This window comes from Bactrocera tryoni, chromosome 5, assembly GCF_016617805.1.
Source record: "Bactrocera tryoni isolate S06 chromosome 5, CSIRO_BtryS06_freeze2, whole genome shotgun sequence".
Classification (NCBI taxonomy): Eukaryota; Metazoa; Arthropoda; class Insecta; order Diptera; family Tephritidae; genus Bactrocera; species Bactrocera tryoni.
The window spans coordinates 72,176,095-72,203,034 of NC_052503.1; the positions used below are offsets into that span (position 1 = coordinate 72,176,095).

Genomic DNA, 26,940 nt, shown 5'->3' on the forward strand with positions numbered 1-26,940 from the left:
TTGAAAGCGTTTACGTAATAAATAAATAAATACCTAAATTTATACTAGACATAACCGAGTGCCGGTATTTTCGGCGAGTGTCAAACTTTTACCCTAATAGTCCCCATAAACGCGCAACCGCCCCATTAATGTAATCAAAAGTGGTTCCAAAAGTACGTTTAAGGAATTTATATTTATAATAGTTGGAGAGCACACACTTAATGGTCGCAATAAAGTGTGCTTAAATGAAAAAGTGCTGATATGCATTGTTTGTTGTTGTTGCGTCTGAAATAAATCTAATAAATGTTGATAAGAACTGTGTGTGAAGCGAAAGGTGCAAAACGCATAAGCGTGTCCATAAACAAAGTAATTATCATAAAGTGAGAAAAAAACTGGACCGAGAAAGAAAAAAAACACCAACAACAAAACAGCAAACTCATGCTAGTAAGCGCTTTTGCCACGCTGCCAACAACTAACGGTGAATGTAATAAAACTAAGACGTTAGACAGCGTTGCCACTTGCGCGCGCAGCAGCAGCTTTATTGCTCCGGCGGCAGCTACGTTGTAATTGGGCGCGTAATGAAATAAATTACGCAAGTATTTTACAATGCAGCGCAGGTTAGGTGAGCAGGAGGCGTGGAGGGAGAGCAGTGTGGTGTTACAGGCAAGCGCTCCAAGTGTAGTGGAAGGCAAACGCGCGCATACAAGTGCTTTTAAGCAAGGCACACACACTTCTGCGACTACATAAATATGCTTTACATACATTAGTTGCTTTAATAGTAATCCTAACACAGGTGTAAATGTGCAAACAGGGCTTTAAATGCGGTCGCACATGCTCGACAAGCAGTTGCCATATACTACGTGACTCGTGCGAGTGGCTGCTTGTGTATATGTGTGTAGTTGTAAGTAACTGCATATGAATACGTTAGTCCTTTGTTAAATATCTGCGGCACACATTCAACCAGCGCGTACCCGCTGCCTGCTCTGCAAGCATGGACATGGCGTACACCGTTATACTGTCTTAAATTAAGTTAGAATTTACAGCATGAGTGTGTTTTAAATACTATTCCTTTTCGAGTGGTGCAGGTAGGGTCAGTACAACGTGGCATGGAATTGTAACTGGCTGCACCGAAGTTATAATACTCTTCACACTTACAAAAATTGCTCACAAGGACTTTTTTTTTTAAAAAGCATTTTTTTACTGAAATATTTCAGAACCTATTTTCGTTTATACATATATTTTTTTTTGTTGACAAAAATGTTTTTTGGAAAAAGATTTTGAAAATATAATTTTGGAAAAATTTAAAACTTTTTTTTAAACAGAGTTTCTAAAATATTTCAGAAATACTTCTCATTTATAATTTTTTTGAAAAATGATTTCGACAAAAAAAATTGGAAAAATATAGAAAAAATTATGGCAAATGATTTTGAAATAAAGTCTTGGAAAAATTTTGAAAATTTCGTTATTTTTTTCGAAATCACTTGCCAAAAATTTTTCGAAATTTGAAAACAGTTTTTTCGAAATCATTTTTTAAAAGAAAAAGCGTGAAAACAATTTCTGAAATAGAAACTTTGTTTTTGGAAAAAAATTTCAAAAATTTTCAAAATTATATTTTAATTTTCTAAAATATTTCAGAAGTTATATTCATTTTTTTTTTTTTTAATTATTTTGAAATTAAAATTTTGGAAAAATTTTGAAAATTTTTTGGAAAATGATTTCAAAAAACATTATGGAAAAAGTTTAAAATTTCGAAATTTTTTTTCTTTAAAAAATTTACAATTAGTTTTTTCCACAAAATTTTTGGAATTTTTTAGTTTTGTTTTTTTAAAGCGATGTTCATTCATGTAATTGTCTCAGATATTCTTCACATCTTTGCCTTTTTGCGTTTGTTTTCCTGCCAGAAATTCTCTTCTTCCACAGCACTATCAAATAGGATCAATCAAGGAATGCAAGTAAGCAACCAGCTTTATATGCATGTTCCCGCTTCAGAGACATTTCACACCAAGCTGAAATGCGTAATTTCTTACATCTATTAAATTGCTAACAATTTGTTGTTACTGCGCTCCTTTGTAAGCCACATCTAGCTGAAATTTCTGCGTATTGTTATGTTGCAACACGGCACTTAAATGACAAGCAGCAACAGCGAAGCAATAAAATTGCGAAGGAATAAATTTCGCAATTTCATGTAAATTGTAACACAAATATGCAGCCGTAGCGACAACAATAAAACCAACAATATTTACTTACTTCCACACCATATACATAGCTTCACTTTCTTCGAGTGTCAACAATGCGAAATAAGCGAGGCAATAAAAATGCTAAAACAAAATATAAAAAATAAACAAAAAAGGAGCAGTGTAAACAAATTAAGGCACAAAATTGCGTGCCTGAAAAATAAGACGGCTGGTTTAAGGCTTCTCTAGCTTTCTGAAGTTTTAGTAAGAAGGGGAGGAAATATATAGTTTTTGCTTTCGGAACTAAATTTAAGAAACATACATACATATGTACATATATTGATTGTGAGTACTAATGCAGTAGGTGTTTACACCTACCAGTTGTTCAAGTACGAAAGGGTTGTAGCAATCCTAATTTACATATATGTATAGGGTGAGTCTCTCTCCCCAATAAAACTCCCCAAAGCATTGACATTGGCTTGAGCGTGAGCGAATCTAAAAATGGCGTAGAGAAAACATTTTTTTTTAAAGTAGATAAATAAATTTCTGAAACATTTCTTAATTTCTTTTATCTATTTTTATTCTGAACCATTTTTTTTAATTTACTTTAAAGTCCAAAAAGACATTAGACAGATTTTTCGCAAAACAAATTTTGAAACATTTTTTGAAAAAATAATGTAGACTAAAAATTCTGAAATAACATTTACAATTAAATTGTTTTTTGAGAAAAAAATATTTTTTGATTAAAAATTTTTTGTTTTTAATTTCTGAAAATTGTTTGAAATTTGATTGAAAATTTTTTGATTTCTGAAATATTTCGAAACTTTATTGAAAAATAAATTTACTTAAGTAACTGTTTCGAAACTTTTCTATTGAAAAAAGTCTCCAAATATGTTGTATGTATGTATGTATGTATGTACATACATACATATGTACATATGTATGTATATATTTTTTCTTTCTAAAAATTTTTCTTTAATTTTCTAGTTAAATAATCCAAAAAAAATTTATTTCACACAAAAAATTTTCTACAAATATTTTAAAATCCTTGAATTTTTTTTTGGAATAAGTTTTGAAATCTTTTTGAAAAAAAAATTCATTTACAAAATGTTTTGAAAATTTTTTGTTTGGAACAAATAATTTACTTTAAAAAATATTGACTTTTCAAACTTTCTTTGAAAAAATTTTTTTTACCAAAAAAAAGTTCTGTAACCTTATTTTTTTAAGCAATCGAAAATAGAGTTTTTCAAAGAAACATTTTTTAAAACATTCAAATATTATTGGCATAAGTTTTGAAGTTTTTTGGAAAAGCAAATGTAATTTACCATATGTTTTGAAACTTTTTTTGAAAAAAAAATTTAAATTAGAAATTTTTTAAAACTTTTTATTTTAATTATCAAAAAAAAATGTTTTAATTTAGATGTACTTCTTCCCAAAAATTTCGAAATGTTTTGTGGTTGATTGTTTTCTATTGCTTTAGATATTAATATTCCTGGCTTCAACTCATGAACCCTTTTAATATTAAAATCTCGGAAAAAATTTACTTCCGTTTGCTTCGACTTAAGCGCTTAGCGAGTAAACTTGTAATTTATGACCCTAATTATTGCCATCATAATTACCTAATTAACCAAAACAACAAAAAATGAGAGAGACAAACCGACACGCTCACCCATTATAAAGAACCCAACACATGCAGCACAGTAAAAAGAAGGTCAACATGCAAGAAGGCATGCAAGGACACAGCGTGAAAGTTGTTAAGTAATAAGTGAAAACGTACTGACACTTCAGCAGCGGTGGAAGGAGACAGACTGCCAGCGGCAAAGGCCGGAAGGCAGCAGCGCGTACAAGACAACCTTGTTGAAAAGCAGAGCCGGCAGGCAAATAACAAAGCACAATTCTAAGCGTTATACTATTGTGTTTAAGACCAAATATATGTATGTGTGTGCATGTACATATAAATGTATGTATGTGTGTATGTACAAACTTCTAAATGCTTTTTGAAACTTTTGCGCCGCCAAAGTATGAAAGTTTTATGCGGCGCGTTAAAGAGGCAACACAAATCATATGCTACAAATGGACTTGCCGAAAAGAAGGAAGACTTGCGAAGCGATGCTACATGTACTGCGAGTTGAGAGGTCATTGTAACGGCGACTACGGTTTACTGACTAGGCCAAGTTACACCAATGCTTGTAGAAGTTCGCCCATTTGATTGTTATTTTGGCATATAAGCCACATGCAGTCTCGCATTTCGGACGAAAAACCAATTCTTCTTCTCTGTGAGAAAGCTTATAAGAAAAACGAGGTAGAAGACAGAGTCAGAAGAGACGCACAGAAATAGTGGCGATGAAGGAAAATTCTACAAATAAACGCCATGCCTCTGCAATGGACTCAGCAACAATGGCGCTGCAGTTATGGGCGCCACTCAGGCTCAAGACATGGCTGATTGGTCAACGCAATGAATGGAACTGGTTCTCAATTTGAATTGCTGCTGCACTGCTGCGTCTGTTTGTTTGTATTGAACTTACGCGGCATGCACAAGTAGTGCATACGTGACGGCGTTAAACAATTTACGCTGATGCAGATGATATACATACTTACACCATAATATATATAGGTAGGTGGGTCCTATGAACGCTTGTCTTGAAATTCTTGGGGTACAGAATATTTTATTTGCAGGCGGGACTCAGAATGCGATAACTGAGTTGCCAACTAGCTGTGTATATCCTTACTATTTTTAATATTAATAGAAAGAGAACTACATTTTAGTGTGAGTGCCTAAAGCTATGCAACAATATTTTATATTGTTTTCATATTGGCTTTTCAAGCATACATTAAGGCGCATGCTGAAAGTAATTCAAGTTTCTTGATCGTGAAAAATAGTTGAGCTTACAATGCAACAGCTTCGCGTCTTTTTAAAATTTTCAAAAAAAATTCTCAACATGTTTTTAAAACATCGAAATGTTTTTGGAATAAGTTATGAAATTTGTGAACATTTTTTTTTAATTATGTAAAAATCTTTTCAAGCCTGTATCAAGACGCTTGCCCGCAAGTAATTCAAGCTTCTTACTCGTAAAAAACTTTAACTTACAATCAAAAAAAAATTTTTTTTAATTTCTCCACATACTATATTTTTAAAACATCGAAATTTTTTTGAAAGAAGTGTAAAGAGTCATGCGCTGCTTAACCACAAAAGGGCGTGAGGGACAAGGCGCCTAGTTGTGTTGGGAAACACTAAGCGATTTGTTTAATTAAAAGTGACTTAAATGACGTGGAAAAATAAAAGGGGACATATTGTAAAAACGTATAAGCGCCTAAAGGTATGCAAAGGCATTTAAAAAACACGGGTTGTTGACATTGAATGCAACAAAAATATTATAATTTGTTTTGGTGATTATTTATTTCGGTTTTTTATGGGAAAAACAATACTAAATGCCTAAGCATGTAAACGACTAATTGGCAATTCCAGTGAAATTTAGCGGAAAGTTAAAGTTATTGAGAAAAAAAATCAATTCAAAAAATGGTTTGAAACTCTTTTTGAAAAAAATATTGAATTTAAAAATTTTTTGAAAAATGTTTATTTTCAATTATGCAAAAATATTTTCAAGCATACATTAAGGTGATTACCTGCAAGAAATTACTTTTAAAAAATACTAGAACTTTCAATCCAACACGTTCTTTTTAAAATTTTCAAAAAAATTTCTCAACATATTTTTAAGGCATCAAATTTTTTTTTTGGAATGAGTTTTGAAATTTAAAAAAAATTTCAATTTAAAAAATGGTTTGAAACTTTTTTTTGAAAAATAAATTATTGAATTCAGAAAATTTCTGAAAACTTTTTTTTAATTGTGCGAAAATCGTTTCAATAAGACGCATGAGAATGGAATTTTTAAAATTTTCAAAAACTTTACTGAACATATTTTTAAAATATTGAAATTCTTTTTGGAATAAGTTCTGAAGTTTTTTTGCAAGAAAAAATTATTTTTAGATTTAAAAAATGGTTTGAAACTTTTTTTAGAAAAAAAAACTTAAGTTTAGAAAATTAATTTTTTTTTAATTACGCAAAAAAAAATGTGTTTAATTAACATGAAGTTCTTTCCAAAAATTTCGAGACTTTTTTTCTCGCTTTTATTTATTGTTTTCTATTGCTTTACGCATTAATATTCTTGCCTTCAAGTCAGTACCCATTTTCATCTCGTACTTTTCAAAATGCACACAATTTTTAACTTTCCGCTAAATTTCACTGGAATTGCCAATTAGTCGTTTACATGCTTAGGCATTTAGTATTGTTTTTCCCATAAAAAACCGAAATAAATAATCACCAAAACAAATTATAATATTTTTGTTGCATTCAATGTCAACAACCCGTGTTTTTTAAATGCCTTTGCATACCTTTAGGCGCTTATACGTTTTTACAATATGTCCCCTTTTATTTTTCCACGTCATTTAAGTCACTTTTAATTAAACAAATCGCTTAGTGTTTTACAACACAACTAGGCGCCTTTGTCCCTCACGCCCTTTTGTGGTTAAGCAGCGCATGACTCTTTACACTTTGAACGCTCTTCGACCTTTCACCTCATCAATTCTTAGTTTGCGCGCAGTTATTTTACTTTTTTTTGACTTTGCAGTTTCGTTAAGTTAATTGTTCGCCATGCCTCGTTTTTTACCATTTTTTTCACTACGCGTACACCTTTATTTACAGTCGTTCTATTTTTTCTGATTTTTTTTTTAACAAAGTCTGTACTTTTGTATGATGCGTTTCCTTTGCCACTTGGGAGCTGCTCCGAAATTACGCGCCTTTTCCCAACGGCAATCGAAAATTCATGACAGTCAGCTTGTGTTGGCGCTGCTTGTCCTGCTTTTCTTTTCTTTCTTTCTTTTTGGCTTTTTCCAACTTTTATTGTTTATATTCACATTGTATGGCGCGTGGGCAAAATGTAGCGAATGTCGTAAAGTACTCGGAAAAATTCTGCAAATATTTTAATAATGTCGGGTTTACGTCGTTACGCAGAGTTATTAAGCTATGGGAAAGTTTGTGGCCATAAATGTAGTAGCAGCCTAAAAGTAGATTACATACTTTATTTTTGAGATAAAAAGCGGGAGACCGGTAAACTATCGAAAACCTTTAGAAAGATTTTGAGGTTTTTTTTAATCTTTTGCGAATAATTAATTGTGAGATTTTAAGAATTATTAATTTTGAAAAAAAAAATAACAAATTTTTAGAGCGGCAAAAATTTTCAATACTTTTAAGATTTTGAGAATAAGTAATTTTCAAAAATAAAAAACGGCGAAAATGATGTTTTATTAATTTTGAGATTTTGAGCATAATTAATTTTGAAAAAAAAAACCGTTTTTAAAACGGCGAGAAAGATTTTCAATACTTTTTGCGATTTTGAGAATAATGAGTTTTGAGTTAAGGAAGTTTATATTAAAAATGATCTCATTGAGACAATTTGAAACTGTGATTATATGTAATCACTTTTTAAGTAACGCGCCAGTTTTAAAAAATCTTTGCCTACATGTAGGCTGAGGTGCAATTGTAACTAATTCAGTAAATTAAGCATTAATATTTAAATGTCTGGTTAAATTTTAGCCTCAAGCTATTTATTACATGCACTTTCTTGCACGATTTTGAATGCCGCTCTTGCTAGTCATATTGAAAAGTCTACTGTAAGTGTCTCCAATGGCCCACATTTCAATGAGAAGTAAACTTTTTGATTACATAAATTTTGAGTGCGTAAAGTACGTTGCCAATTTACAAACTTTCTTAACCAAATATATACAAAGTAATATACTATAAATAACAAAACAAATATTAAAACTAATACAAATGGCAATAAAAACGGTTGGGAAACTTCAGGGAGAGTATGGAAACAGGCGAAAATAAAAGCAAACAAACTAAGGAAACATTATGAAAAGGAACAAGGCGTACAGTGTGTTATAAAGCTTAGAATGAGCAAAGAATATAAACCAAAATTCGAAAATCAGTTTAAATTTAAGGTCGTGAGTTAAAATAGTCTAAGTGAAAACATAATTTTGATATTATTTTTCTTAAAATGTGACAAACCGAATTTTCAGCATTGAAGGTCATGGTATTGATGTTGTTGTAGCGACAGAAAACATTTTTGGAAGTAATTTCGAGGCATGATGACGAGTTGACAGTACTCGGCTATAAAAAAAACCGGGCCGTTCCCATTACTTAGACCCGACTATCATAGGAACGGAGTTGGTAAGTAAGGATGCTTCCATATGCTGATTGTTTGGAAATTTATTAGCTACAGCTTAAATCAAGGTTGATAAACAAGTTTATAAGTACGGTATAGTGTAGTATATCACTATATATATCTCGCCTCAATAAACAATAATTGCAGTAATTTTTCCTGATTTTTCTGCCAGCCTTAATACACAGCTTAATATGCAAACAATTTTTTTGTTTGCCGCATTTTGTAACGCTGACTATTTTGACGCACTGTACTTAAAGTTTGAAGTGAAGTAAAACTTATTTACCATAACTTGGGCAACAATAGTAAGCAAATTGACATAAAATATGAAACGACGTTTTGTTATCAGTAGCGTTTGTTTAAATGAGTAGTGGCAAAGAAAATATTGAAAAACGTGACGCGGATTTTGATGAGATCTATTCAACACTAGAAGGTAATAATTTCACTCCGAATATATAATTGGATAGAGCTGATTGTTATGGAAAATGTTAGTTATGAGAAGTTTTTAAAATAATTGTACCGTTGACAATAACTGACATGAGAAAAATAATATAAAAAAATTAACAAAATTATATTAATTGAACACGAAATAAGAAAACAATAAATAGGCTGATTTCAATTAAGTTTCAATAAACTAAATCGAGTTAAATTTGAAAAATATAGAAGAAAGTTAGAGGGATGACAGCTAGTAACTCGAACAAAAATGATATAGAATTTAAAAAAACTTAAGTATAACTCTTCTAGAGCAATTGTCATTCGTTTAATTTGCTCAATTTACCAAATAAAAAAATTATAATTAAAAAAATGTATTATAATACTTTTATTAAATTTAAATGAAAGTCAAACTTAGATCTTTTAATTAAGCAATTAAGCGTATGCTATTTGCCTAATTTGCTCAATTTACCCAAAAAATAATTATTTAAAATATTTATTATAATATTTTTATAATAAGTCAAATATACTATATAACTATTAATTGAGCAATTAAGCGTATGCCATTAATGTAGCGCTTAATTTGCTCAATTTACCAAGTAAAAAAATTATAACTTTAAATTTTTAATGTATTATTTTTATTTAAATTCAATTAGAAGTCAAATATATAACTCTTAATTGAGCAATTAAGCATGTGTTATTCACTTAGCCCCTAATTTTCACAATTTGTCTAATAAAAAAATTATAATCTTAAATTTTCAATATAATACTTTTATTAAAATTCAATTAGAAGTCAAATATATAACTCTTAATTGAGAAATTATGCGTATACCATTAATTTAGCACCTAATTTTCTCAATGTACCTATTAAAAAAATATTGTTTAAAAAAATGTATGCAACAGTTTGATTAATAGAGCAATTACGAGTATTATTTAAATTTATTTCAAAACACTAAATTGAGTTACATTAAGTGAGTAAAACTGTTACAACTCAAATTATAGTTGACTCAATTTAAATAAATTTAGTTCAATTTATTTAAAACAAAGCTTAATTGAATAACATTAATTAAGAAAAATGTATAGAACTCAAATCTTAATAGAGTAAGACTGATATAACTAAAATTTTAATTGACTACATTTAAGTAAAATTAGCTCGGTTTATTAAAAAAAAAAGTATTGAATCTCAGATTGTTACAACTCAAATTTTAATTAACTAAATTTAAATAAAATAAGTTCAATTTATTTAAAAATACTTCATTCAAGCACATTAAGTGAGTCAGATTAGATTTAAGCAACTCAAATCTTAATTGACTAAACTTAAATATATTTAGTTCAATTGTTTAAAAAAACACTTACAAACTAAAGCAAAAACAATAACTTTCCAAAAAATATTTATTTCCAGTATCTGCATACAACTTTTCTCCCAACTTTATTTAAGCGCGTTTCCAAATTTATATTTTCTTTTACACCGCATCGTTCATCCCGCAAAGACAATCATTACTGCCTCTAAATATAATTAACTACACTCATGTAGCCTTACGTATTTTAAGCACCAACTATTATGGTAATCAAATACTCTTTATTAACTGCTTCAGCGCCTAAGCGATTACAAGAACTTTCAGCTGAACTTGTGAGTTTCGTGGCTGCGCTTTTCTTATGACTTTCAGAAGTTTGGACTTTATTAATTTATAATCTCTGTTGCGCGTAGTATTCCATGTAAATATATTTCGTACATGGTTAGCACTTGAGTTATGCAAATTTGGCGTTGTGCGAAAAGTTTTCGGCGCACTATGAAATCAATTTTTAAATAATGCTAAATATAAATATAAATACCATCAAGTGGTTCAAAAAATGGTTATTATAAATAAGTGTTACGGACAGTGATTTTTGTGCATTTATTATAATTATGTCTATTTATTATTAACGTCATTACTTTTAATGCTTTTATTTAATTTTTCAATTTTTCTTTTACTTTTATTCTTACTTTTTTATACTAGTTTTGACGCAATCCCCCGGCTTTAGTTCACTTAACTTTAATTTCAGTTTACTGCTTTTGTTTTTACATGCTTATCTTGTTGTTGTTGCTATACAATTCATTTTTATTATCGCCTTGGGCGCTTGTTTCGCCTGAAGTGGACACTTAAAAGCGCTGCTCGCCATAAAGTTTACTAAAACAATTGCGCAAAAGTGAAAATATAATCATTTTTGCTTCAGAAATTATTATGTGCTGTTTGTGGTTACAACAACAGTAAATAATTGTTTGTGTTTTGTGAAACGCATGATTCTTAGCTTTTAGCCGCCTATTCTTCGAATTCAGGTAGCAGTTAGCAAGCATCGCAAGGAGATTTATTGTGGCATGAATTTTTGATTACTTGCAATCTTGTTGTTGTTGTATATTTTTGTGACAATTTTTAGGCAGCTAATTTAAAATGTCAACAGAGAAACAGATGATAGTTGTTGTTTTTCAGTAGTAAGACGTTGTACTTGGTTTGATAAAATGGAAAAGGGTTCAGGTTAATGGAATTTTGAACAATTTTTAATAATTTGTTTAAAACAAAAAAATTAGAAAAAAATTAGAAAAAAATCATCAAGTGATTTCGATGTGAAAAAAAAATCTTTTTATGGAAAAAATCAAAAAAAAAAATTCTGTAAAGAAAAGTAAGTGCAAGAATACAAATATTTAAAATGTAAAAAAAACTGAAACATTTTTTATGGAAATATTTCGTAATTTTTCTATTATTTCGTTTTTGTTTCTAAATATGTGAGTTCATAACAAAAAAAAATAAATTAAATTTGAATAGAAAAAGGAAAACAATTGAGTTGACAAGCTTGATAGATTTACTGCTTTTTTAACATTTTTTAATATTTAACTTTAATAGAGAACAAGTTCAAAAACATTATATTAAATTTGCCAATGATTAAAATTCACAATTAAATACTAAACTTAGTTTAAAATTTTATTAAAAAAAAAAATATGGAAAACATTGCAAATGTGTGACGCATTTTAAAACATTTTGTAATTTTTCTATTTTTTACATTCTTTTAATAAACGAGTATATGCAGAATCAGAAAACTGAATTGCTTTGCCGGCTTGTTTGAGTATATATACACACATATTCATTAATATGTAAACATGTGCACATTTCGTGCTATGAAAGACTGCATGGTATGCAATGGAATTTCTGGCTGAAGCAAAATATAAAAAAAAAACAAAACCAATTGATATTAGTGAAAACTGGTTTTGGCTGACACAAGAGAGCAAGGAAAATATCTTTTTTGGCTTTTGCGCTATTTTTTTTATTTTTTAAGTTTTTTCTATTTGTTAATTTTAATATATTTTTTAATGTTTGTATATTTTTTATTTTTTATATGTTTTTAATTTTTTTTTTTGTTATATTTGTTATTATTCCATTTTTATTTTTAATTTTATTATATTTTTTTATATTTATTATTTTTCATATATTTTTTTAATCATTTATTTTTTTCATATACATATATTATTTTTTTTTCTATATATTTTTTAGTTTCTTTTTACTTTAAATTTTAATGAAATTTGAACTTTTTTATCGGCCCCATTTTTATTTAATTTTTATATTTATTTTCATGAGTTTTAATTTTATTTTAAATTTAATACATAATTATAATTTTTATTATTTTTTAATTTTTTATTTGTTTTTGACCATTATTTTTATTTTTATTACCAGAATTATTTTATCTTTTATATCCTTACGCCTTATTTTTACCTATTATCTATATAATCTTATTTTTTCTATTTTGAATTTTAATTTTTTGATCAATTTATATTCCATTATTTCTAATTTTTATACATTCTATTTATTTTATTTTTTACTTCTTTTTAATCATTTTTTATTTTCTCTTTTATTTATTTTGTTTAATTAATTTTTGCATTTATTTATTTTAAAGTTACATTTATTTATTTTTTTCATATTTTTTTTTTGAATTTTTTCTTTATATATTTTTTTTATTTTTTTATATTTTATTTTCATTATTTTTTTACTTATTTTTAATTTTTATACGTTTAAATTTTTTAAATAACTTTTTAATTTTTATTTTTTTTTATATATATTTTTTTTAAACTTTCTTATATGTATACATACATACATGTATGTAGCTACTACCTGTCACCACTTCAAATTTTAAGCTTATTTAGATCGAATGCTTTGATTAAGACATTATAGCTGCTCAGTTAGCATAACGCAACGCTTTCAGCTTTAAGGTAAAAAAATTTATTAAGCAAAAAATGAATAAAAATAAGATGTAAAAGTAAAAATCATAATAAACGTCAAAAAGTCACATATTTTGTAGCGCTCGTAATGCATACGGAAATGAAATTACGTGGTTTTGGCATTTAAGCTTGTAATAAATCAGATAGTGGGTGAAGAATGAGCGTCGAAGCGAGCAAAAAAGATATTAGAAATCGGAGTTAAGCTGACAATCAAAACAAATCATAAATCAGAAAGTGGCAGGCGAGCGCTGGTAGGTTGACATGCGTGTACATACACACACACATACTTGTACAAACATATACATATATATACATACAACAAGTTCATTTCACATATGGAGTAATTAGCTAAATTCTTTTGGTGAAAGGCGCGCCACCGCGATTTGCTTACCAAATTTCTGTTTGTTGTTTTATCTGCACTAAATATAATTCTTGCATTTCACTTTTTTTAAATGTACGCCAGTTTATTTTATTATACTTTTTTGCCTATTTTATATTTTTATATTTTCCTTATCAAAATGGCCCTTCGCGCCAAACGGAGTTAAAGGAAAGACTATTAACTCTGTGGGGAGTTGAATATTGTTTATTAGTTCACGAAGGCAAAATACGAAAATGCAGGAATGTGGTAAGCTGTAACCACATATAATCATATGCATAATATGTATGTATATGTGTGTATGAGATTTGCACATTTCTGCATTAATTATCACTAGTATAAACGCGATATTATATAGATTCCTTACGTAAAATATAACCAGATTCCTAACGTAAAATATAACCAATCTGAAGAAAATTATTTCAAAAAAGCATTATTTTCTAACATAATTGAGTGGTTTACTCTTATTTCCAGTAGTCTGAATATCTTAAGAGAATTTTTAAGAGGCAGTAAAAATATATCTGCTGAAGTAACTTTTTCCGCAAAATATACTCAAATTTTCAAAATAGTCAATATTTAAATATATGAAAAAAATTAAATTTTATAATATTTTTTGAACTATTTTAGCAAAATGGTAGTATTTTCTATTCCTCAAACTTAAAAAATTTCATAAAAAGGATTTCAAAATCGTAAAAAATTAAATACATACATATATGAAAAAAAATTCAAATATTATAATATTTTACGAATATTTTTTGCAAAATGGTAGTATTTTCTATTCTCCAAATTTAAAAAATTTCATAAAAAATTAAAAAAATATTTCAAAATCGTAAAAAAATTAAATATATGAAAAAAAAATTTCAAATATTATAATATTTTACGAACTTTTTTTGCAAAATGGTAGTATTTTCTTTTTCTAATTTAAAAAAAATTCATAAAAAAAATATAGAAAAATTTCAAAATCGTAAAAAATTTTCAATATTTGAAAACAATTTAAAATTTTGAAACTTTTCAAAAATATTTTTCTACTGACAAAGAAATTTAAATCTGATTTGAAGAATAATCACGAATTTTGCGAAAAGTAGACGAAGTCAACATTCGTTTAGACAACTTCCCACAATTTCACCACAAAGCAACACTTTCAATATCCACTTCATTAAGCCAAAATATTACAAGCAAAATGAAAAGCACAAAAATCACTGTCCCCTCGAGTAAAGGCAAAAAAACATCGCGAAAAGGCACCGCAAATATGCAAACTCATAAATAACGCCGAAACTCACCATTCGTTGCGGGCGAAGACGTGCATACGCAGATCATCACTTTGCAGGCGCAGGCAGTGAGGTGATGCAGAAATCCAAACAGCTATGCTTCTCAATATAGGCGGCACACTTTGACGTAGCGTACGCCGACGTACCCAAGCAGTTTGGCGAAGCGGAGGAGGTGACTTCACCAAAATACCGGTATTTTGCGCACAGGAAGCAAGGAAGTGGACGCTGTTGTTGTTATTGGCAGGCAGTCGTAAGCTGCAGGCAGTTTATAGGCTGGAGTTGGAATTTATCAGTTCGGAGTTTGGAGTACTTGGAGATGTCGTGCCCAGCTGCGCTGCTGCTAGCACTGCTTTTTTGTTGTTGTTGTTCCTGCTTTTCTGGCTTTCCTTGTTGTTGTTGTTCACACGTGCTGCACTACAATGCTAATTGCGAATTTTCGACGCTCTAGCCGCTAGTGTGTCCAATTTTGTGACAAAGGCTGTACACACTGAATTCTTGTTGTTGAGTAGCGCCGCTGGACAGAGTGGCGGCTAAGTCCAAGCGGTTTGTAACTTGCTATTGTGTGTATGTGTCAGCAAAAAACTGGACTTTTTTCTCGTGTGCTAAGCCGTAAGTATTTCGGCAACAACAAAATGCGTGGCGAAAATAAAAGACTGTTAAAGCGGTGCAATACAAAAACAAACGCTTGTTGGAAAAATGCAGTACGCTGGAATTTCTAGCACTATTTGGCTTAAAGTAAATGAACTCTTAAGCTTTTAACTTACACGCATCAAGGAGACTAGTTGATTTTTAGTAATTATTATTATTTTTTAAATTATTTTTTTAATAATTTTTCCGTTTTTAAGAATTAATTTTTTTAATAATAATTTTTTAATAATTTTTTAATTATTTTTTTTATTTATTTTTTTACTTTTTTATTCTTCAATTTGAAAATTTGGCACTTTTTCTAAGCATCTAACTTGGGTTCCAAACACTTTTAAGACAATTTATTTCTTAGCGAAAAGAGACTATGCTTTGGAGTTACCGTTGCAACGACAATAACAATTTGTACGTAGTAAACTTTTACAAAAACAATATGTGCACATAAGTTTTCACTTTCACAAACTTCGAGTCGGCATTATTTTAGCGACCACAAAAGTAGTTGAAAAACAAGGAAAAATCACAAGACAAATAATACAATTTGCTCACAAAAAAATATTAAGGGACGTCCCAGTCGTTTGTAGCAAAGCATTTAGTAACCACAAATTAGCCAATGTTTAGTCACTGTGTCATTTCACCAAATCGAAAAATAATCAAAAATAAATTGAAATAAATAAAGTAAAATCGCGTAATCGGAAAGAAAGTGCTTTCGTTGCCACAACACGCGCGCACCCAGCCACAGCGGTTTCGTATCGACGACCGAACCAAGGGATAGAACGAGCAGAAAGCGACCGTCGTTGGCGAAGATTTTGCTTAGACTGAAACGTACAGTGCAAATCGAATGGAACGCCACCAACAGCATACGGCATAGACGACCGGATTTGGCTGACGACTGGCTGGAGTCTGTCGTGTAAGTGCCAAAATCATGGCCCCACCACGCACACAGCCGCACGCTCGACTCGCGCGCGCAATAACAAAACAACAAAACAAAAAGCCAGCACACAAATGAGAAGGCGTGTGTAGAGGCGGCCAAAGGCAAAAAAGAGGCAGCCAAGTAGTGTAGCAATAAATACGCCAAACAACAGTTAATAGCGAAAGTCAGACACAAAATGTAATGCAGAAAAATGCCAATGTTCACAGTGTTACACACGCCCGCATGGACTCCGGCCAGCGCCGCTTTGTCATATACGACAATACGACTACCTAGTCAAGTAGCTCCCTGCTCTCACGTACACAGTATCAGCTTATTTGTCGGCATTTTCACTTCGCTCGCTGCTTCGCGCTTTCTCGTTTACGTACCGGTTGAGCAAAACACGGAAATAGCGATAAATATGCGGTGAAAAGCGCACGAGCGAAGACGCGTGCTCCAACCGTGACGTAATCTGTGTAGGGACAGCGCGCGCTGGGCATGAGTGCGTCGAGCGTAGAGAGTAACCGTGCGCGTAACAGGTGGTTCGCGCGTGTGAGTAGCTAGAGAGCGCGTTAACAGCGCTGTACAGCTGCGCTCACAGTTGCCGCTGTTGACTTTTACTCTGAGTAGGGCGCAAAGCTTTGTTGTTTACGCTTGAAAGCTCTGAAACGGCTGTTGGCAAAGTATTGCATACAGTGGTCTGAAGATACCTGGATAATGCTTTTTATTATTGAATATCTTAGAATTTGTATAGATAAAATTTGTTGTCAAGATAGGAGTAATAATAATTCTTAAATATCAATAGTTTTTATATCGAAAGCAGTAATTCAGTTTTGGTTGCCAAAAATCACCCGTCGCACCCTCCCCGAAGGTGCCGACTGGTATAGATACCACAGTATCACGATGTAGACCGAAAGAGGCTGGTAACAGTTCGTTCTTATTGTAGTTGTGCGGTATCTAGCCATAGCCTGACTTCTTATATGGGTGTTCCCACTATGGTTGGGGTACAGAGCGGTCTGGAAAGCCTTCTTGTTCTCACAATAAATATATTTATACAGAATATATATGTATATATACAGATTACCAGGCGGCTTTGAACTCGCTAAAGGCTCTTAGAGTCTTTTCAAAGTTAATGAGAGAATGCTTTGTTCTCTTGAAGGATGCAATGGGATCCAGGACATAGGGATATCCCAGGGAACTGTCATGCAGATGAACTGGCCAGAACAGACACTGCACTACAATTAGAATCCGGGAAAGAGGGAATGTATATTCCCCTAGCTACTTGCTGGGTAGAATCAATACCTGACTTGCTTGAGATACAGGCAAACCTGACGTGAATGGAATGTGAACCGCTCATGCTAACTTCTAAAATTTTAAAGGAAAGATAAAAGAACTCTAATAAGAATGCTAACGCTATCTAATTGGCAGGCATGACAGTAGACTAGGAACGCCATATAACGACTATTGTAGAAGGTGCAAATAGAAGAGGTTCTAAAACATCTTGTATGCCAATTTCGTGACGACGTCTCGAAGGGTTCACAAATAAAAATTTCCGTACTGATGAACTTCATCAGAAGCAAAGGGTGGTTCAGAGAGGCGACAATATAGTGTAGGGAGTTTAGTCCCGGTGGTATCACAATGGACTTCCAAAAGACCTAGTTGCGTCGTCAGACAGCCACTCTACCTAACTACGTACCTAGCAGCAGTGGCAAGAAGTGCATTTAATATGTGAGATCTGAAGAAAATTGAATTGTTGTGATCGAAAACCAAAGCTTTCGATTTTGATGATAAATGTGTTATTGGTTTATTACCGACCAATTACGGTTCTGTAGGATCAATTATGATTTAAAAAAAGTTGGGATGACAGCTTTTGTTAACAATTAATGAGAGAGGGAAATAAGAGAGAGAGAGATGAGAGATGAGAGATGAGAGAGAAAGGGAGTTAGAGGTGTAGAGAGAGAGAGAGAGATGATTTGAATTTAAAAACTACTGAGAGAAATCGCAAAGATCAATATTCCTTTCACTGCGCCAATCCAACATAAAGTCGAGAAGTTTAAAGAAATTAACTAGCTTTTACTCTAAATTATGTTCCTAAACCAGAAAACTTCAAAAATTAAGATTTTGAAGCTTTCAATTTCCGTATATATTTAAACCCCGGCAGTCTTCATAACACACTAGCTTAACAGAGTGAGGTAACATATCTCTATCTCGCGTGTTTGTAATACAAATGCAATAAAATAATATATCTACGATAAACTCAAGCAATCACACGAGTAATTTAAATTCCAAACATTGTTGTTTCAAGCGTCCACAAGCCTATGAATGCATAACAACGAGGAGTGAGGAGTTTCAAAGTAATTTAATGGAACTTTATGGCGCTGAAACAGATCCGCAAAAAATCACTTTCCAAATTTACCAAACATTCGTATATGCAGACATGTAAATTTGTATTTGTAAAGTATTTCAGTTATTTGCAGTTTTGTACCTTTTATACCGAACTGAATTCCAATTTTTCTTTTAATTGTGGAGCAGACGCCTTTTGCATACACAATTCCCAGCCAAGCGCCAGGCGCACGAACAGTTTTTGTTTTTCTTTTTTTTTGTTTTTATGCACATACAAGAGTAAGAAATAATTGCAAATTCTTCGCACTTACCGAACGTCCTTCATCGAAGGCATCGCGCATTGAATAACCGCCGCGGCGTCCCATTTTTCTACGCACTTTCCTTTTGGACGGCGACGCACTGCTGCTGCGCGTTGGAAAGAGATCCTCCTCACTACTGCTGCCACTGACGCTCAAATAGTTATTGTTGTTTTTACTGTTAGCACTCACGCCTGCTTCGGGATCACCTTGCTGCAGTGCGCTGTAATTAACCGACTGAAAGCGATTGATACGCGTTCCCAAGGTGCCGAGTAGACCACCAGCGCCACCGATACTGCCAACTGCTTTTGTTGTTGGTGTTCGCTTATTGCGCGCCACACCGCCACCTGGTCGTCGCGTGCTGCTGCCCTGCGCTGCGTTGGCTTTTTCTGCTCGAGTAGTGGCGTGTGTGTGCGGTATCTCCAATCGGGTACTCATCACTGTTTCAAATTGCAATTAGTGTTCGTGGTGCATGCGCGTTACACTTGTTTGAGAGAACTTTGTCGTTTTGTTATTATTATTATTATTTTTTTTTGCGTTTGTGTTTTTACTGTTAATTTTAGGTTAGGTGTGAATTTTCTGAGTTTGAGTGAGATCTGAAATGCATGAAATATGGAAGATATATTATTATTTGGGTACATACAATGGATTTATGATTAAAGTATGGTGAAGAACCAAAAATATATAATATATTTTAATTGCATTTCAATAAAAATCATGCAAAGTTTCCAGCATCTGGATGATCTCTTTGATTAGCTAACTTGTTGTTTGTTAGATACCAGGTAGTACTTTCGGGTAGTAATGCACTTTTCTGACAAACAGGTCTCAGATAAAATTTAAAATCCATATTTATCATTAGTTCTGTTCAAATAAAGCCCCCTGCAACACCTTTTTTGATCGGTTCAAAGTTTTTTCTTTCATATTATGATTTATAGAAGGTCTGAGGACTGCCAATTAATTTACTTGAATATTTACGCTTCAGTAAGTGGCTTGGTATAATGTCTATTACAGAGCTGTCCTTATCATTTCACTATAGATATAAACGAAAAAATGTAATATCGTTTTTTTACGAGCAATCTTTTCTAGTTCTTTCAAGCTTTTCTAAAACACAAAATATTAGAGGTTACCTGTCTGTCTGGCTCAACACTGTCGCTCAAGTAAGGAACTGCAAACAGAAGTTGACTTCGAAAATTCAAAAGTTGTCCGATTCGTACATTTGAGAATGCAGAAAAGAGTACTTGATCTCAAACAGTAGAGTGGGTCGGCTTTTTATCTCTAAAATCGTATAGATGGGAAATGTTCTATGGATCATACTTAACAACTTTCCTGAAAAGACTATGGATCTATATTAGAGGGAGCCAAAAAACGGTGAAATCGCGCATGCGAAAATCATTCTGAATAACTTTTTAAGAAACTATGGGTTTAAAATCGGTTTCCAATCCAGCTATTTTTAAAGCGAAATTCAAAAAATCTATATATGTAATAGGGTCTATGGGAGATATGTGATATAGTTGTCCGATCTGACCGCTTCCAACAAATGTTCAATAGAACATAAAAATACAGCTACGTATTCATTTTCATACGGATATCTCAAAAACTACCGAACAAATTGTTGTAACCCTTAAAACACTTCGCCTTAAGAATCGCTGATTCGAAACCAGTTTTAGACCGATAATCTCTTAAGCAAAGTTATTTAGAATGTTCCGCAGAACATTTCTAGTATTCGCAATTCTTCCGTGTTTTTTTTTTTGGCTCCCCATAAAATGACCCGCTCTAATATACATCCATTAACACCAATATAAAGTACTTATTTCTTTTCACACACTGGTAGGCAGGTACCTTGGTGAGCCTTTCACTGTCAAATAAATGCATTTTTACATACACACATTCGATAAAAAGAGCATGATAAATCCACTTATAAAGAGGGCATTCCATAAACCGAAACCTGTTGGCTTTATTTCACTAATTTCTTTTACATTTTGTGTAAAGGGAAAGAATGCAGGAGAAATGACATCAAAGGTTATGCTGCTTATGACATTTGTGGTCTTCTTTGTCAGTATGAATGATACTTTCGCAAGCTGGAAGCATTTTTTAGTTAGGTATAATCATAGTTTTGGTACTGTTTGTTACTTCGCAAGGGTCTAGATACAACCATGCACTAGAAATGGGTCCCAAAACACTCATTTTAATTTAGTTCTAACAAAAATTAAATGAATACACAAGATTTTGCCCCCTTATATTTATATGTATGTACTATGAATATATCGATAGGATATTTTGTGTGCCGAATATGCAGTCTTTCAGTCCATCGAAGCTTCTAAGCTTCTGCGTTTGTCAGAAATAACTCTGTCTAATCTGAAAGACGCATGTACATTACCTTTAAATTCAGTCTGAAAGTATATCGCCTCACTGCGAATTTTCGGATTCAGTTCTGTACTTGAGTTAAATTTGAGTTGCACTACAACCTGTGTTCTTTTGTACCCTCTCCTATTAACACATCCTTTCATTTAACTCAGTTGTGTCAAGAAGACTTGGAAAAGACTCTTGCTTAATGTATGTGACCTGTACTCTAATCGGATTCATTTTCACTATATAGAGACACTTTTTTTGTCATCGCGAACCAATCAAGGAGTATGTGCTTTGATTACAAGGTCGTAGAACCAATTTTGGTCACATATGTATGTGCAGATGACATCTTAGGCTGCTGTGACTCGTATAAAATTGGACTCGCTACCTTAATTTGCCACTGGAGGAAAGGACTATTCGCTTGAACTCTGTTGTAGTAACATTTTCTTGAAGACTTTTCTTTCTTGAAATCATCTTACAAAATTAAATTATTCGAGGCGAGGTTAGGTCCATGAAGTTCTCATAACAATAAAATAATCCGAAAAGCTTATATATGTAAAAGCCAATCAAGCATTTTACAATGAATCTAGTGGTTATTTAAGAGTAAGAAAGGGATGAAAGGCAGGTCGAGCTCGCGGACAGAGCACTAAAAGCTAGTTAAAGAGTGGACGACTTCAGTAGCAGTAGTCTCATTCTCCATATTAATGTCTGAATGCCTGGAGACAGCAGAATTGTCGGCAAATATAGGGCCAATGAGCTTGCAAGAACCTTTAAACAAATTCCATCAGGATGGTAATGAGCAGAGAGTTTCTCTGTCTGCGTGCATTCGGGCGGTGTAACTATGAGCGCCATGCGAGCTCGGCAAACGTTAGTCAGCAAACAGCACTTGTGGATTTGCGAAAGTCTTCTGATCCAGAGTGGAACGTAAAAGATCCATGAAATTACTAAGAAAAGATAAGATAAATATAGGAGGATTGCACCGCGACCGTAGGTCTATTTGGTCTTCTACTAAGTCACAACAACCCACACCCACCTAGTCCCAGCAGATTGATAAATTCCAATACATTGCTAGGTGTTAGTGAGGCGATGCGCTCCTTATTTGGTAACATGGGTACAAGAACCTTTATCCTACGTCGGCAGACTGCTATGCAGTCAATTAGCAAGTGTTCTGGAGTTTCAGTTTTGCTGTAACTACCAGCTATTAGCAAGGTTCACATGACCTGACCAAAGATAATGTCCTAACGGGACAATGTACCTTTGGCACTCATGCGGAGAGGCTATTTTGGGAAACGCAACTTGTCAAAGTTGCATGGAGGTAGATGAGTTGTAAACATATAGGCACTTTCTTCTCCACAGTCCAGCTTTCGCCAAATTAAGGCCAAAAGCAGCTCGGTTTGCATTATTTCTACGAAATTAGCTGGCAGAGTCTAGGCGATTTGTCGATATGCGGCGGTCTTTTTAATTAATACCTAGGGATTCTGGGCACTACAAGAAACAGACGTCTCTAGATGTCCAAGTGGAATTATTCGTGACCTCAGAAGATATCAGCCTATTTAACTTACCTAACCTAATCTAATCAGTATGAAAAAATAAGGCTAGGCCGAATTGGGTAGTTCAAATTAGACTAGGTCTAAAAAATGTAAGACTAAATACCACACGTATCTCTCATCTCAATGTAAAAAATATATTTAAGCCTACCTTAGTTCGAATCCTATGTCAAGTTCGATCTTGAAAGAAACTCGAAAATCCATTATTTTGCTTGAAAATTTCTCTCAGTGTATTAGAACAGTGTTTTGTTAGCTCGACTAACGTCAGCCAAGCGTAAAACCTATTAGCATAAACTGACCATTTGCACCGCCTGCCAGCCACACAAGCTGAACGCATAAACGACAATGTTACACAGCCAAACATATGCATAGACACACACATATAAAGACACTGGTGTGTAGGTGCGCATACGTCTGCAACGCCGCCAAAGCAGCCGTAGAACAACAGCACAACAAAAACAACAAGGTATCAGCATGTAAGCAGCAACAATGATAGCCAGCAATCAGCGCCACGAACAAGCAAACAAACAGGCAAACAAGCCGCTAACCAAACTCAACTTGACTCGGAAGATTTGTGGCTGACCAACTAACTAACTAACCACGCGACTGGCTACATGACTAACAAAGTAAATAACTAAAAGTTAAATAAATGGCTGAGAAGAGCGCAGTTAAGCACACGCAGCCAAGAAAGAGCCGCAGAGACTTTCTTTGAGCGCACGCATATCGGTGCGCATGTGTAAAGTGTTCTAAACGCTGATGGGCCGCCGCGTATAGCATACATAAGCGCCTGTGTATGTACATATGTGGAGGCGAATTGACGCAGCCGCGAACGCCGCTGCTGTACGTAATGCAGATGATGATGAACGCGTAGCAGCGGTTGGCGCAGCGACGAAAGTGCCAGAATGGTGCGGAAACTCAAAGCCACGGCCAAGACAGTAGCTAATCGTACGTGAAACAAGTGCAAAAATTAGTTTGTAGTTGCAAGGAAGCGCGGTGGAGCGCGTGTGTGTGGTGAGCTTGTTAGTTGTGGCTTGTCGATCGCTTGCAGTTTTGTCTCTTTTGCCGCGGATCAATTACAAAACAATGCGTGCGGAATTGGGAAAACGTCGCCAACAAAGCCGGCGGCGACGTCGACGGCAACGCCAGTGCCAACAGTAACAGCAACAAAAACAGTAACAGCAAGAATAATAACAACAACAAATAGAAAAACAACAATAACAAGCAGAACAACAACAATAAAAAAGAAGATCGACAACAACAACAACAATAAAAATAATAACAACAACAACACCACTAAAAGCAACAGCAACAACATTCAGTGACAGCAGTAACAGCAGCGCACTTGGGCAGCGTCATTGGCTGCGTACGCGGCCGTGGCCATGGCGTATCGAACACCAAACCCCACAGTCAGTATCTTTGAAGACTTTCGCGCGAAATGTTGTGCCGGTGATAGCAGCTGAAGCTCAAAAATACACACAAATATATAGAAACTAAAAACAGCACATTAAAAGTGACAAGATATTTCAGTGAACGCGCCTTCAGTGAACGTGCGCAGGCGTAAAAGGGTGCGCGTGTTTCGTATGCGATTTTAAGGCGACGTGATTAAAATAAAAAGGTGATTTGTTGCATCAGGTTAAAAAAAAAAAACAAAAAAACACAAAAACAAGCCCAAAAAACAACAAAAAAGACTAACACCCGCTACACTTTTTTACGCGCATGCGCGTGGTGGCCCATAAATAACAGTGTTTTAATTTAATGGTTTTCAAACAAAACTCATTTATTTAAAGAACTCACGCGTTTATGCCAACAAAAAGTGTGCCAACACAACAACAACAATACAATAAATACTAAAAAAATTACAAAATATGATTTAATTTTATCTCGTCGATTTATCTGGCCCCAATTGCCGACACATTTAGCGTGTGTTCTTTTATTTTTGCATTTGTTTTTATTTTTCTCTGCTGTGAATTTGGGTTAATACTAAACAAAATAACTACAAACACGTATCATTTAGTTTTGGTGTTTAAAAATATGTTGAGTCAGTGAGACAACAATTTTAATATTTGCATATATTATTGCGTCTATACAAAGTACCGTTTTGTCGTCAGTTTGCCGCGCTTCATTTGTTCGTGAGTGCAGCTCGTGATTTATGACAATCAAACACAGCATCTCAATATGAAAATTCTTGTGCTTTTTTGGTCTAAAAGGCATTTCCAATAGACAAAATGTTGTGGTAACAAGTGGAAGAGTAATAGCTTGTAGCGCCCTTAACAATAAAGTGGTGTTTGTTGGACATAATAAATGCTTTGTGCTAAAAATTACATAAAAAGAATAATAGTTTAGGCATTCAAGGGAGTATTTGTTAGCATTTGGGCAGTGAAGTAGTTAAAAAGTTGAACTAACTGAAATTTTTTAATTTTTTTGTTTTGAGTTTAGAGGTTGGAGATTTGAGTTTGTCTGTATAATTTGAAGTTTTACTATTTTTTGAAGCTTTAGTTATGCATTAAAATCTTGGATTTGGATATATGAATTCGAAAAAGTTCTATAAAAGAAATATATCTGACTTTTTTCATTAGTTTACTATCTAGTAGTCCAAAATATCGTGAAATTTCGTTCAAAAAAATCATTTTTGTATAAAGTTATATAAGACTTAACAAATTCCCTCGATAATACGATACTTTATTTCGAAAATTAAATTTCCAACTATTGTTAAATTATATAAAAACTCAAGCATTTTATATTTAAAGTTTTAGGTATGTTTATGTTAAGCGCTTAAATGGGTTTCACGGCTTCAAAAACTCAATATTTTATTGTCTTATTTCACTATATAATCTCTAAAATATTATTATAAATGCTCAAGTTGATCTATCTAATAGTTTTGACGATGCAGCCTTGAAAAGTTGCGCTCTCGAGATCAGCTATATAGTCACTCTAGGGGTTACATGAATTTACGGGTTTCAAAGAATCGCATTTTTTTATTATCATATTAAATTCTACAACACCTCTAGAACATTGTCCTAAATGCTCAAGTTGATCTGCGTAATAGTTTCGGCGATACAGCCTTGAGAACTTGTGCTACCGAGGCTAGCTAGGCTAAGTGCGCCGTCTTTAATCGCGTTTTCCTCGAAACTGTGTTTTCAAAGTCGATTGTCAAGATTTCTCGTGCACTACTCAACGGATCTTTAATAAATTTTGCACAAGTCTTCGAGTTATAATCTACAAGGTCTTGAACGAAGTTTTTCAATTACAACTATATTTTTAAAACAAAAACGCATCGACGTTTGGTTCACCAAATTTTAATTTTTTTTTTCAAAAGACCCCTGTCAGGAATACAATTTTTTTCTTCGTCCAATGCCTAGTTTATGGTTTTGATTAAAACATGTATTTTTTTTTAAAACATTTATCCTGTAAGACATCCATTTTCCGAGGGCCTGCCAAAAATGGCGTCGTAATTGTCGAGTTTTGAATATTTTCCTATGAAAATTTAACAAAATCTTTCTGTATTGCAAATTTTTGGAATAATAATAAGTATTGATGAAATATTTAATTTTTTATTTGAAGTAGAATTATTGAAAATAAACCGTTTTTTTCTCGAGGGAACCCATGTTGTCCCTTAAGGTGGAAATCGGATGTAGAATTATTGAAAGTCAACCGCTTTTTGCTCAAGAAAACCCATGTTGTCCCTTAAGGTGGAAGTCGGAAAAATCGATTTTCATATTATCTTAATCGACAGTTAAAAGTTCTACGAAATTATTCGAAAATTTCTTAAGCTGGTCTTAAAAATTGTGGAAGATATGTCACTTGTAGGTGGCTGCCGCCGAGCTCTACGTCCTTTAGCTGCAAACTTTAAACGACGTTTTCTACAAACAATGTTCTTTACATTTGTGTAAAGGAATATAGAAAAACGAAACCAATTTTCTTCTTTGTTAACAATTCTCTTTGCTTTTAAGGGCCTAACAAATTATTTTAAGTACACTACGAGCACAAAGTCTTAATATTTTCGAACCATTTTTAAAAATAAATTTTTTTTTTGCAAAAAAAATCAAAATTTTGTAACGTTTCATGTTACGGTTAATGTTCAAATTTCTTGAATGCGAAAATAATCGAAAATGTTTGCAAAAGAGCCAAGTATTTTTTGAAGCCTCATTTTCAAGGTTGAAAATCAA

General features: G+C 32.8%; 1 protein-coding gene across 2 annotated transcripts in view; it reads right to left on the reverse strand.

The window, feature by feature from the left end:
• Positions 1-26,940, reverse strand: part of LOC120776642 (venom dipeptidyl peptidase 4) — a 144,259-nt gene that overhangs the window by 98,546 nt on the left and 18,773 nt on the right. Inside the window, exon 2 of one of the 2 annotated variants that reach the window (XM_040107472.1) lies at positions 18,897-19,477. In XM_040107472.1, the coding sequence (XP_039963406.1) occupies positions 18,897-19,319 (423 nt within the window). In that variant the 5' untranslated portion in view covers positions 19,320-19,477. Of the gene's footprint in view, positions 1-14,705; positions 15,505-18,896; positions 19,478-26,940 lie in introns of those variants that run through there. The other variant, XM_040107475.1, reaches the window with a different exon arrangement.